Genomic DNA, 15,816 nt, shown 5'->3' with positions numbered 1-15,816 from the left:
ATTTTGAAATCAGAAAATAAATCAAAAAAACTAAGTAATCCATCGAAACCTTGACCAACGTGGTCAAATCCGAAATATATATTATATATAAATATTATATATTATATTTATATAATATATATATTGTATATATAATATATTTATATGTATATATATATATATATATATATATATATATATATATATATATATATATATATATATATATATATATATATATATATATATATATATATATATATATATATATATATATATATTATATATATATATATATATATATATATATATATAATATATTTTATATTTAAAATATATATTTTTTATCTTAATGTTTTTAATCAGCTAGTGATAATATATTGTTTTTTTGTCATGTACCATGTATGTTTAAAAAAGACACCTAGCTTTTTTCCATCATATTTTCAACATTATTAGTAGCCCTAGGTAGCCCCTGTAGTTAGTCTTTAAAAATTTGTTCTGGATAATTTTTATTAATTTTTAGTGTATTGAACAGTTTAAAAAATGTTTTAATTAAATCTGTTTAAATAGTTACCATTTATATAATACTAATAAAAAATGCAAGTGCTTAATTAGGAAAGCAAAGATTAGCTTTGAGTATATGTTGGCGCAAGATATCAAACATAATTTTAAGTCATTTTTTGCTTATGCTAGAAGCAAAACAAAGTCAGTTAAAGATGGGTGCTAGTAAAAAATGACGGTGTTAAAATTGATTCAGTTACTGGAATAATTGAAGAATTTAATAAGTACTTTACATCTGTTTTCACTAATAAGAATATTGACATAATACCAAAATCTGAAGGTATACTTAATAGGCCTAGTATTGGTAGGATAAATAACTGCATATTCACCGAGAATGATGTGAGGACAAAATTGTCTAAACTTAGAACAGATAAATCAGCTGGAGCTGATGATATAGGGCTAAGGCTGTTTTAAAATACTCAAAATGAAATTTGTGTTCCACTTATTTTGATGTTTCATAAATCACTTGATGATGGGGTTGTGCCAGATGATTCGAAAAATGCTAATGTTATTCCACTATTTAAAAGCTGTAGTAGATCAAATGAAGAAATTTAAGACCTTTTAGTCTTACTAGTCAAATTTGTAAGCTATTCAAATCACTAATACGGGGTGCTTTAGTCAATTACTGAAATGAATCAAGCAATAGTAGACTTGCAACACGGATTCAGGAAAGGAATTTCATGTGTGACTTTATTGTTTTTGGAGTAGGTAACAGGATTTGTTGACAGATTTTCCACAGATAAATACTTGGTTGATTTACAAGGTTCAACAAGTAGTTTTGAATAGAAAAAATTCTTCGTTAATGATAGTACTTAGTGAAATACCACAAGGATCATTATTAGGTAAGAAATTGAGACTGAAAATGACCTTGAGGTTGTGATATCACATGATTTGAAAGCATCTAACCAGTGCACAGTGGTCCAGAAATGTCACTTTTGAGGCAAAAATCATATCTTTGCCAATTTTAAAGCTGAAAAGCTAAAATTTTGGTAAATGTTCATTATACCTTGGCCAACAATAACTATTATTGTAATGTCAGTTGTCATACCCCTGAAGGAAACACCAATAACACGAAACCAAGGACAAATGAAATAATGAATAATAAAGGTGTGATACGTATTTCATATTTAGTTTTTAACTTTCTATTAACTATAAATAGTCACCAGTACATATGATACATTTTTGTTTGATTGCATAAATATACATGTGTAGAACTCAGGGCCGGATCCAGATCACCTAATAAGGATGGGGAGGGGGGCTTTTAAAACTTTTTTTTGATTTGGTGCATCCAAACCATTCAGGAAAGAATGAGGGGGGGGGGTGTTGGTTTAGTTGATCTAACTATCTAATAAAGTAGGGGAGGGGGTTGGTTTTCAGGTTTTAAGTTAATTTTTCAGAATCTTAGTCTTTCATCTTAATCTATGTGACTATGAAATTATATCAGTCCGATTTTTTTTTGCGCAATAAAAACTTATTAAAATTTTTTTATTGCTTTTCAAACAATTGTTCAGTTAAAAATATATAAATTTACAAAAAAAAATTTTTAAAATATATAAGGAAGGAGGCGATCACCCCCCCCCCCCCCAACACTACGGATCTGCCCTTAAGAGCACTATGAGCACATAGCGTAATAACTTACATTTAACATACTAATTAACAGAATTATTATGGAATACCTTTTAACTAAATTTTCTGGATGAAAAGTTTCACACTTATGACACCTAGGTAGATTGCATAAACATATCGAGAAGCACATCAAGGGCGAAAAGTAGGCACAACATATGACACATGTTACATGATAATATTTAAAATAGTTTAATAACTTCCATGATTTATGGTACAATTATTATGAATATTATTGCATAGAATAAAAAAATTCTAAAATAACACACTAAGGACACATAACATAACATGTGACATTTTCGCATTTATATTTATGTTTAGATCTATGTGTTAAAACTTATTTCCTTAATACTGATTTCAATAATTTGACTTTCTGGTCATTTAACAATCTTTTAAAATTAAAAAAATATCCTTCCAAAAACTATTTTCAGCTCTAGTTTGCCCTCACCTAGAATACTGTGGATGAATTTGTAACCCTGGACTGCTCAAAGACAAACGGCAAATAGAAAATGTGTTAAGAAGAGCTTTGAAATGAATCAAAGGATTATAGGATCTACCGTATGAACAAAGATTGTTGGTGTTAAATATGACAACTGTAATATACAGGCTACTTCATGCAGATCTAATTAACTAGGGTGACCATTGTCCCGGTTTTTACGTATGAGAGTGCAGTGCTAAACTATTTAAAATAAGTTTAGCACTGCGCTCTCCTACATAAAACTGGGACAATGGTCACCCTAAATTAACGTCTATAAATGGTGCAAAAAATAACAATGGTGATAGAAGTCTATTTGAAATAGATAGCCAATTTATTACTCATGCCCATATATATAAACTAAAAAAACATTCTTCACGATTAAATCTACTTATGAATTTTTTTTCTTTAAGAATAATTAATAAATGGAACTCTCTTCCTAATGAAATTGTATCAGCGTTATCTTTAAAAACATTTAAGCTGTTTCTAGACAATCATCTAAAAAATGACTGGCTTCTCTATGACTAATCCACATTCTTTTTTCTATTAGCTATACAAGCTCTGTAATAAGTATTATATAACTATGTTGACAGGCAATTTATGCATATATAATTTATTGTAAAACCTTAATGTTAAAAAAAATCATCAAGGGCACATATTTTATAATTACCTTTAAATATGTGCCCTTGATGATTTTGTAAAATACACATATTTTACAAAATCATCAAGGGCACATATTTTATAATTAATGTATAATTAAAATATGAATATTCTGTGCATATGGGAGCACAGCAAGAACAGATGACAACTTAAAAAGCATGTAACTAAGAAAGATTATAAATAAAAATATATAATAATAAAAGGTTTAAATTTTAAAAAATAGCAATGAAACAGGTGTCACATCCGTACTCAAAAAAAAGGTGCTATTGTAAACATGCAGCTTTTTACAGATTTCTTCAAATTAAGTAAATCTGTTTAGGATCCATATTATCAATACTTCAAATAGCTTAATATGAAGAATATATTTGTATTAATAAAATTGCAAAGGAGGTCTAAACATTCTGCTGGAAGAGCAAGTTCCTTCTTTGATTCAGAGCTTTTTTCCTGAATTTCTTTTTTTCTACTTGAAACTATTTTTTCTTTTCAGTAGTGTGCATGAAAAATCTGCAATTATTGTCTTATTTTCTATCCAATATGTAACATACATTCAAAACAAGGAATTCAGAGATGGAGAGTGTGAATTCCAAGGTCTAAAGACATCTGATTAGGTTATCTATTGTAAGCAATTACTAAGTCATTCAATTTTTTAGAATTTAATCCACATTTATTGCAAACTTGATAAGAATCAAATAATAGAGAAAGATGTAGTCATAAGTCTGTTGCAAAATATGTTTTGAAAGGAAGAATTTACTTAAGAGAGGAGAATTTTTGAATAGACAATCTTTGAAAACACAGAAAGAGTTCACCTTTTTTCCAGGCTGGGTGCTATAGTAAGAAATTAGTTCATGATAAACTGTAGTGTCATATTACCATGTAATAAAAAGTGTATGTCATGTTATATAAATTCTTCAATAAAGAATTTAAACTATGAAAGAATACATTTTGTTAAAATTGCCTTGAGTAGTGGTTAGAGCTTGGGCTACAGAAAAGTGTGTTCAGATTTCAACCATTTCTCTAGTTGCAAAAGTGACATTGGTTAAGGATATTTTTATTTTATTTTTTATTATTTACAAACATATACCATGTTTAATAAGTAAAAATTTATACACTTAATCATCTTTTACTGTTGTAATGTCTACACGAAACCTTTTTGCAATTCTTAATGTTATATCTAAAATAATTAAATCTTACAAATGTCCACTGTCTATTCCTGTATCATTTTTTGTGATTAGCTCTGTCCTAAAGAGATTTTAAAGGAAGGGAGTGAAAAAAAGGGCTTGCGACCTATAGCCAGAAATCTTTTTGCTGACTAAGGTTAAAAAAAAAAGGTCTTTTTTCACTAACACTTTTTTTAACTTTAGACTGCCGACTAAATATCCAAGTTTATCAACTCTAATGTTCAAATTTGCTGACTAATTTTTCTAGGGTGTTTAGGCAATCCCTATGCCACCTTTTGGACGGCCCTGATGATAATATTTTAATTTTTAAAATACAAATAATAACAGTATCTAAAAATACACTATAAACCTATGCTTTTTTTAGTTTTTAAATAAGTTATAAAAAGAAAGAAAAATGGAAATTGAATAGTAAGTATATATTCTATATTTTTTATTATTGTATACACACATTCACATGCACACTGACGCAAACTGACGATGTCAAACTAAAAGTGGTAGCTGATATAGATTTATATATATATATAAATATATATATATATATATATATATATATATATATATATATATATATAAATGTATATATATATATATATATATATATATATATATATATATATATATATATATATATATATATATATATATATATATATATATATATATATATATAGTTCTATAGATTGTTGCATTTGGGAAGCACGGAAGGAAAAAAATGATTCTTACGCCAACATATACATCACTTTTAATTACTTTTGACTTTCGTCCAACATTTGGGTGTTGTCAGAAAGTAAAAACTATTAATTTAATTACAAATTTATTGTTTTTTAAAAAACACAAATTTATTTGACCAGAATGTTTTTAAAAACATTCTGAATGTTTTTAACAATATAAACAATGTTTTTATTTTTTTTAATAAAATGATTTTATTATTATTTTTTTAAATGTAAATCATGCGCGGAGTGTTGCTACATCGACTATCTTATAGCCTGACTCGCAACAAACTGCTGCTACATCGACTGACAAATAGCCTGACTCGCAACGGAGTGCTGCTACATCGACTGACAAATAGCCTGACTCGCAACGGAGTGCTGCTACATCTACTATCTTTTAGCCTGACTCGCAAGGGAGTGCTGCTACATCGACTGAGGGTTTGGTTGGGGCAGGCAGTCTATCAATTAATAAAAAAAAAGATCTGTTCTTGCATTTTAAGTTTTACTTTTTGTCAACAAAATATGGAAAAAACTTTCTGACAACATATAAGAGTTCTATATATATATATATATATATATATATATATATATATATATATATATATATATATATATATATATATATATATATATATATATATATATATATATATATATATACATATATATATATATATATATATATATATATATATATATATATATATATATATATATATATATATATATATATATATATAAATAGTAATATAAATGTTGTAGCGAGTTATATTGTGAAACACACATATGGTTATATATGTGTTATGACAGCCTACACTGCTCTTTATTTTATTTATAATGATTTACAATTTGTTCAAAATCAAAATTATATATAAAAAAAACTAGAGTTAAATAAATTTCACAAAATTTATAATACAAATTTATCAAGTCTTGCTTTAAAAAAGTTCACCATGTGAACTGCGCATTCACCATGTGAATCGACAATGCATTCCATTCATTTGCAATACGGTTACTGAAGAATGCTTGTTGAGACAGAATGCTTGACATTTTCTTTTTCAATTCTTAGATTATGACCTCTTATTGCTGATGCTGGTCCGTTAGGTCATAATGACAGTATAAATTGTTGTGGTTTAAGCCATGCAATGTGATCTATACTGTTCAATAATTTGTATTCTCATATTAGATCGCCATGGGAACGATTAGTTTCCAATGTAGTCAATTTTGTTTTTGATAGTCGCTCCTCATAATACAGATGTTTGAGATTTTGTACCAGTTTGATTGTATGATGTTGGACCTTTTCTAGTGTTTCAATGTCACCTTTCAAAGTAGGATTTCATACAGGGATTGCAAACTCAAGGTTAGATCTAACTAGCACTGTGTACAGAGTACTAATCAATTCTGTATTTAGATGAGTGAAGGTATGCTTGATGACTCTGAGTACATTCTGCACTTGTGCTGCTACTGCATTAACTTGATGACGCCATTTGATGTCTGATAAAATCTACACGCCAAGGTCACGTTCTACTGTTGTTTTGCCTAGTTTGTACTTAACACCATTTTCTGTCATCATATAGATGGCCTTAAAAGAGGGCCAAGAACAGATCCCTGAAGAACACCACTGAGTATATTCAACCATGATGATGAAACTTCTCCCATTACAATGCGTTGCCTACAATTGATTGAAAAAACCTCAATCCATCTCAACAAAACACCAGATATCCCATATGCTTCACACTTGAGCAATAGCCTATTGTACCATACCTTGTCAAAGGCCTTGCTGAAATCGAGGTATATTATGTCGATTAGACACTCACTTGGACACTTTGCATGGAATTGATGTTAAAGACACAGGTCCTTAGTTTAATGCTACATATGGGTTGCCCTTCTTGAACAAAGGGGTTATGTTTGCTGTACTCCAAGTATATGGTATTGTGCCCAATTTAATTGTAAGGCTGAATATGATTGCTTGAGGTTTCCAGAGTTTTGCTGAAAATTGCTTAAGATATACATATGGACTTACCATATTGCTGCCCATAGCTTTGTTTTTGTCCAACTGTTCAATTTTTTTTTTATGTACTCTGAATTTAAAGCACTCCTTCAGTAATAGTCAATGCCTTCATTTATTACTTTATTAAATTTCGCAAGCGCTGTATCTCCCTTAGACACGAAAACAGAATAAAAACTTTAATTTAGACAATTAAAGATTGTTTCCTTGTTGAAGATTATTGCACCTGTATTGTCCCTCAACATTTGTAATTTGTCTTTTTACATATGAATAGAATATCTGTGGATCTGTATTTATCTTGTGAACAATTATTTTTTCGTAGCTCACTGATTTCTTTATGGCTTTTTTCACTTTGTATACATTTAATAATTCAATATTAATTATAATAATTAATTATTATATAATTTATGGCTTTTTTCACATTCTTTTAAGTCACTTTGTATTCATTTATTAATTATTGCTCTTAGACAAGTCTACTGTGTTTTTAGTATTAGTCATCTAACTTCAGCCGATATATGTGGATTTTACCTTTTAGTACTTTTTATTTTGTTTTGTTTGGACAAAATAAATTGCTGACACATGCTGTTATATTTTTTTAATAAGATTTAACAAAACTTATTTGCTTATTTCCCTGCAAACTCCTTATCCCAGTCAATACACTTTAGTGCTGCATTCATTCTTGTATAATCACCTTTCATGTAGGCGTATGATTTGTTGTGATAGATTTCTCTTATAATGGTGCTGTTTGTGATGACACTCCATTGAATGACATTGTGTCCCTTATTGCTCGTTCTTATTTCCATGTCTACTGCTCTGTCAGGGATTATTTTTTTCCAGATATTTGTGGAATTCCGGATATTTTTCTTAATTTTTAGTTTTTCCGGATATCTGAAACATTTTCTATACATACAAGTTTAGGTGTATACTTTTATAATATATTTGTTTTTTAGGCTTATTCACTCATCACTCATACAAAAATTAAGAAAAGTTTGAAAAAAATTGCAAATAACTCAGTTAAAAAAAAAAATTAAGAGAAAAATAAAGGAGAATATATTCTAATTTTTTCCCAGATATTTAACCTAAACAATTTTCTAGATTTTTATAATATGACCTGGATGATCTATGCTCTTTCACTGTTGTCCATTATTACAAGATCTAGTATGTTTGTTTTCCATCCTCAAACTGAAACGTTGGTTCGGACACGCACTGGTGGAGGTTATTTTCGTTTAAATTATCAACAAAGTTTAAGCTCTGTTGACCATTACCATACACACTAATGCACAGATTGTCAGACCATTTAATGTTGGGGTAGTTGAAATTTCCAGCTATAAACAACCCAGTAAACTTTTTATTATCCACTAGATTTTTGGCTTCTTTTATGATTTGGTATATATCTATATATATATATATATATACATATATATATATATATATATATATATATATATATATATATATATATATCTGGCTTGGTCGGGAATGGCGAGCGATCGCTCTCTGATCTTGACCACGCAAACAATATTTAGTTGCGACAACTTGCCCACGGCTTCATAGATGTTTTGAGAACATTTCAAAAAATAATCAAGCGCAAAAAAGTTCAACTGGACCGATGAGAGACAATTACAAAAGTTAAAAGCTTCCTGATTAAATTGTTATAAAATAAGTTTAGAATAATTAATAAACTTCGTCTTTTATAATAAAGCGACACTCTTTTATATAAAGTAAAAACTTACTATTAATAATTGTTTAATAAAGAAACAATTGTTATTCAATTTATCAAAGAGTTTAGTATAATTTCTTTTATTTGAGTACTTCTGATTTATTTCAACAAGATTCTAATAAACAAACGTTTGTTGATTTATTTAATAAATAAAAAAGTCAATCTTTTTTTAATCATTTTGCGCTTTACGTAGTTGGCCTGAGTTTTGTTTTTACAAATTACATACGATTCTTTATAGTACGACGAACAAAAGAAACAATTAAATCATTCAGTTACTATGACATCTTCATAGATGTTTTGAGAACATTCAAGTATGTTTCCATGTTTGTCCGCATAACAATAAGTTTTAAAAATACACGCAAAAAAATTAAATTCATAACTTTAATCTTTACTAATTAAATGATTTTATATTGACGAATGCTTTAAAAAGATTCGCTAATATAAATTTGTTTTGTTTTAATACGTTGACTTATTGTTGGAGCCACACACACACAGATGTTTAAAAGATTTAATAAAATGGCAGAGTATAAACTTTTTAATAACATATTTTGATCTATATTATTAAAAAGTTTTATATATACAGCATATAATATATACATATATTAGCTTATACGCTGCCTTTTTATTAAATTCAACTTATTTATGCAATCGTATAACAAGAATATGACAATCAAAGATATCATATATATAATGCTAAATATATTTTCGTCCTTCAGGACTCTTAAGTAATGTACATAAATATAAAATTATGTGGGATAAAATTTATATTACAAATTTTTTATCCGTCCGATTCAGATATAGAACTTATATCTTCACTGGTGCAGCTTTCTTCGCTACTATAATCAGTGGCAATACTAGCATTAGCTGAATCAAGGAAAAAAACTCTTCGCTTATCTAAGAAAATATCCACAGCACGACTTAAAATATCATCGCGTTCTTGTTGAGTGAAATTCGTGTCATTCCCTGCTATGATTATTGAGTCTTCCATTGTTGAGTGGTTCATCTTTAAACGCCTATCAGTCAAAATCACAGTCAAAATACTGAAAACGCGTTCGACAGCTGAATTAGAACCAGCAATACACATCAGAAGTTCAACTAAAAGACTCAAGTTTGGAAACTTAATTTTATAATAAAGAAAAATATTCTGCCATATTTGCAATGGTGTGAGTGCAGTGGTGTACTGCGCATTTATTAATAGTTTTGCAGCTCTCCATTCCGAAAGAACCATTTTAAAATCCATTCCTAATTTTTCTAGAGGGTAAAAAAATTCGTTTAGCAATAAAGATATGCTGGCATCACCATACATGCTGTCTGCTGTCCATACTTGCGGATCTAACCAATCCATTGATTCGAATATGGGATTTAACAGCGAACTAAATCTATCGTTTATTAATGGCAGAATGATTTCAATTGCTAATTTTCTTACTTTAATGGCAGAATGAATACATTCAAAGTTAAGATTAGCCATATTGTTGAGTTCAATCTCAACAAACTCAGGGTTTGATTTTTTCAATTCGTTACCTTCTTTGAAATACGAAGAAAGAAGATTGGTTGAACCATCTTTTTCATTGATTATAAACTTGAGTAAATATGAATCAATAATATTATCAATATCTTCATGGCTTAATTCCGCTAAGCTAGCCTTTGTTATATCCACCGCTGGTTTTAACTCATTCACCATTAACATTTGTTTTTCAAAAACCAATGATAATGGTGATAACTTTTCTAAGATGTCCAAATAACTACAAACCATACATAATAGTCTTTAGTCATGCAACCGTTTGGACAATCCAGAAAGTTTAGCACGCATATCTGCTTTAGTGTCGCGATCAGCAAGAGTATTATCGAAACCCACAATAAGCGAAGGCCAATTATGTAAAAGTTTTGTAAAGCCGCGTCTCCTGTGACTTATAAAGCGCGTTCCAAATATTTTAGGCAACTTGTAATATGTAATGTTCAAAGCTTCAGCAGCTTTTTTAACTGCGCATTTTAGCTTTCCAGAATTGCGAAATAAATTAAATATGGAAATGTAAAAACGTTCACACTCTTTATACTGGGAAATATCTTTCACAGCATCTTTTATTGCTAATTCTAAACGATGGTTTACGCAGTGAATTTTTATGAGCCACATTCTATCTTTTTTTAATTGTGTTAACACGCCATTATAAATTCTAAAATTAACGCAAGCTCCGTCGGCCGTAGCGCTTACAAGTTTGTATTTGTAAGCTGACGCAGTTAAAGGAACACTACCGGTTTCAATAAAAATGCTATCAATAGCCTTTTTAATGGTATTGGCATTCATACCACCCAAACTGTTCATATCAAGTAAAGAAACTACAAAACAGGCAGGGGTCCCTTCGCGTTCAACGCGCACAAGAATCAACTCTTTTTCATCCTTTGTTTTTCTAGCCTGAGAACCATCGGAAAGAATGGAGAAAAAGTTTGTTTCATTGACAATTTTAGCAACTTTTACTTTAATGGCACTGGCAATGCATGAGATATATTCACGTGCTAAAAAAGAAATTAAAAACAATAAAATAAAAAAATAATAATAAAACTAATATTTTTCAAATTAAAAAATAAAATGGATAAATCAAAAGGATAAGACCATTCAAATGTAAAATCTTAAAAAAAAAAAAAAATTAAACTTTCATTATAATAGTAACGTAACTTTAATTTGATTTTTTCATTTGAATTATTTTATTAAATTACGAAAAAGAAACTGAACCTAAAAATCAATAACCTGCTTTATTGTTGTCTTTTCCTTGTAAAAGGAGTGCACCATTAAGTCTTTGGCATTTGATCAGTGTCTTGAAATGGCTATGTGGCATGCTTGGTTTTAGAGCCATTTCATAGGCTGTTCTAATCATATTTAATAACGCTTCGCGGTTGTCTTGTGTAATAGTTAACAAGTTTTCCATATCGAGGTTAGCAATACAACTACTTCCAGGATCTTCTGAGTTACCATTATCAATCAGCACCGCTAATTTATGGCTTTGCCCTCTAAGATGGCGATCAACCTTTATTATTATCAAAGAAAAAATTACGGTTCAAATTAAGCAATTTTCTAAAAAATTTATTCACTTAGTAATATAGTAAATTATAAGATAACTACAGTTATAAGTTATATAATGGTAGAAAAATTATGTTTAAATTAATTCCTGGAGTCACAAATTAAGAACAAGCTAACTATTTTAATTTTACCTGATACTTTGTCACCACACAAGTTCCCTCCGTAAACGCTGTCAAAGAATGATTTGATACTCCTTTAACTAAAGCATCCGTTAAAATTTCAGTTTTGTTCCTAGCACAAATCTTACACCATATTTTGACAACTAAGCCATTTTCTTCCGTGTATCCAATAACTGATTCTTTCCCCCACGAAAGAAAAGTTTTTAAGTTCTTAGATATTGGTTTACTATCTTGAATTTTTTTTGCTTCAGATGTCATTCTTACAAATTTGTTATACTTAAACTTAAATTTACTTATTTCTGTTTTAAATACTTATTAAAATGAAAAATAAAAAAAAAGCCCACTCACTATTCATAATCAGTGGTAAAGCAGTTCCGCTTCCTCCTCGTAATTTATTTTTACCTTTTGAGTTTAATCATAAAAAAATGCTTTCAGATAGTTTGACGTATTTAAAATTTGGTTTTGGTTAGTAAAATAAAAAATAAAAATATAATTCATTTGGAATGTAATTTTTTTGGATACTGATCATTATAGACCGCTAATTCAGGGGTCTAGCACATTGCGGAATTGTTTTTAACATTTTTAAAGATACTGCTAAAAACAACGTTCTAACATTGTCATAGTAACTGAATGATTTAATTGTTTCTTTTGTTCGTCGTACTACAAAGAATCGTATGTAATTTGTAAAAACAAAACTCAGGCCAACTACGTAAAGCGCGAAATGGTTAAAAAAAGATTGACTTTTTTATTTATTAAATAAATCAACAAACGTTTGTTTATTAGAATCTTGTTGAAATAAATCAGAAGTACTCAAATAAAATAAATTATACTAAACTCTTTGATAAATTGAATAACAATTGTTTCTTTATTAAACAATTATTAATAGTAAGTTTTTACTTTATATAAAAGAGTGTCGCTTAATTATAAAAGACGAAGTTTATTAATTATTCTAAACTTATTTTATAACAATTTAATCAGGCAGCTTTTAATTTTTGTAATTGTCTCTCATCGGTCCAGTTGAACTTTTTTGCGCTTGATTATTTTTTGAAATGTTCTCAAAACATCTATGAAGCCGTGGGCAAGTTGTCGCAACTAAATATTGTATGCGTGGTCAAGATCAGAGTGCGATCGCACGCCTTTCCCGACCAAGCCTGTATATATATATTAGTGATGTACCAATTATTCAGCATCGACTTAATTGGTCACTTTTTGCACAATCGGAATTGGTATCGACATCAGCCTTTCTTTATTAATTTACTGATTTTCCAACCGATGGCATTTTAATATTTTAATCTTGCATTATGATAATAATTAAATGATAAATAAACTAAACTTTATGCATTACTTAGAGTTTTTTTGAGAAATTGTTTATTTTGATTTTGTTTACAGGCAAATTTGTTTACTCTTAAGATGCTTTAATTTCACAGCTGAATGTATATTTACTTTTATTACCATAATGTTGTTTTTAGAATAATTTTATTTTGTCTTGTTTTATTTTTATACTTAAAAGTAACGTATTTAAGCATTGTTATCGGCGCTACTGCAGTTTCTCCCCCCCTTTTTTTTATTGCTGATTATGATAGAGAATTTTATGCTGATTAAGAATCATATAAAAACATAGGTCGGAAAATCAACAAAAAGTGCTCTAATTCGCTGTTGAAGTTTAAAAAATTACACTAAAAAACGTTAATATTCGCCATTTTTTTAAAACGTTTTAAATCAAAGTTTACATTTTGAAATCAATCGCTTAGAAAATCTTTTTTTAATTACGTAACCCGGTTTTTATTGTCGTCAAAATTAAATTATATTTAAATTAAATGTTTTTAATAATATATTTTATATATTTTTAATTAATTTTTTAAAAATTAATTTAAGATTTTGCTTTTTAAATGTACATAAATCGACTGACAAATAGGGATTGGCGCAATTAAATGTACATGCATCGACTGAAAAATAGGGATTGGCGCAATTGAATGTACATACATCGACTGACAAATAGGGATTGGCACAACTAAATGCACATATATCGACTGACAAATAGGGATTGGCGCGATTAAAAGTACATGATTTGAGACAGGGTTAGGGTTTGGGCCAGAGATAAATCAGAAAATGATGCGCTCAGCATTTTTTAACAGGTTTGCTTTACATTTTTGATAGAAACCATGCTTTTTTAAATTCATTGTTGAAAAGAATTTTATTTATAACCGAGTATGAAAAAATGGCGAACATTAGCTTTTTTTAGAATAATTTTTTAAACTTCAACAGCAATTTAGAGCACTTTTTGTTGGTTTTCAGACCTATGTTTTTATACAATTCTTAATCAGCATAAAATTCTCTATCATATTCTGCAATAAAAAAAAAGGGGGGGAGAAACTGCAGTAGCGCCTTGTTATCTATGTGTTCAAATATAGCCAACTATATTTCTATATGATTGTTGTTTAGATATCTAAATTACTAACAAATTAATAAAGAACTCTAAGTAAACTACTTATCTTGGTACCATTTTCTTTTTAAAATTGAAATAAAAAGCGTTTCTCTAAAATTGTATTTATTTTTTGAAATTTTTCTTTTCATAGTAAAAAAAACTAAAAAATGTATATTTTTTAACTGAGTTTTTCTAATACCTTTTAAAATAATGGTTTGGATCTGATTTGGGTCCAAATATTTGTTTAACAGTACTGATTCCATGAAAAAATTTACACGGTTTAAAGTTGTATGGTTTTAAATTTTCAAAATTTTAATAATTATTTAATTCATCAGCATCAGTATCGGCCTTTTTCCATCCATTGGCATCGGTATTGGCATTGGCCACAAATGTGCTATTGGTACATCAATATATATATGTATATATATATATATATATATATATATATATATATATATATATATATATATATATACATATATAAAGGTAATTTTATGAGGGTGGTGTGGGGTGATTGGGGGTGTCAAGTTTTAGTAGTCTAAGGCCCTGCAAATAAAGGGCCCTTTACATAATGGAAAAAAGTTTTCATGAAGAGTTGCTAGAATTTATGGTGAATCATTTGCTAAAGGAAATAATTTGCTCATATCAAGCAGTCCAAATATTATTCAGTTACTCTTGACTCCACTTGTAATGTTGCTTGGATCAACTGACCATAGCTTTTCCCTGCATGAAAAAAGGGTTCACCCATTCAGAGATTTGTGGCATTCATGACAAATTGACATACCTTGCAAAACATATTTGAGGGACCTTTAGAGTTTCTATATTTACATGATTGATATTAAAGATTGTCATGGGCAGTCATAGGACAATGCCTCAGCAATGAGTTGGTGGTATAATGACCTTGTGCTGAATATTCTTTAAATTTGATTGGAAATGACGTAGCCAAATACTGTTCAAGTTAAGAGTGTTCCATTTCGCTTTATTCAGAGAAAGTGGAAATTTTTTAAATAATCTGTTTTTATAATGAAAAATAAATTGTTTCATTTATACAATTTATTTGCCATAAAAAAAAGTTCAACTTTAATGAGTTTCCAACTTTCCAGGAAGTAAAAATAGATTGAATTCAATCTATTTCCAATTTTGGAAAGGGGAAAGTATTTAAAAATTAATCACTTTGTTTAGGTTTTTACATGATATTAATAATATAACATTACTATTAGTTAAATTCAACCTTACTTCCCTACACTTTCCAATCACTTCCTATTAAAAAGTCATAAAAAAAGTTTAG

General features: G+C 28.6%; 1 protein-coding gene across 1 annotated transcript in view; it reads left to right on the top strand.

The window, feature by feature from the left end:
• The first annotated feature begins 4,831 nt into the window (after nucleotides 1–4,831).
• The window catches only part of LOC100207732 (notchless protein homolog 1), a 96,761-nt gene continuing 85,776 nt past the window's right edge, over nucleotides 4,832–15,816 (top strand). Inside the window, exon 1 of the mRNA XM_065807825.1 lies at nucleotides 4,832–4,884. Coding sequence (XP_065663897.1) covers nucleotides 4,871–4,884 — 14 coding nt within the window. The 5' untranslated portion in view covers nucleotides 4,832–4,870. The remainder of the gene's footprint in view (nucleotides 4,885–15,816) is intronic.

This window comes from Hydra vulgaris, chromosome 10, assembly GCF_038396675.1.
Source record: "Hydra vulgaris chromosome 10, alternate assembly HydraT2T_AEP".
Taxonomy (NCBI): Eukaryota; Metazoa; Cnidaria; class Hydrozoa; order Anthoathecata; family Hydridae; genus Hydra; species Hydra vulgaris.
Note: the sequence above shows the minus strand (reverse complement) of the source record. Positions and strands in the feature narration are given on the sequence as shown.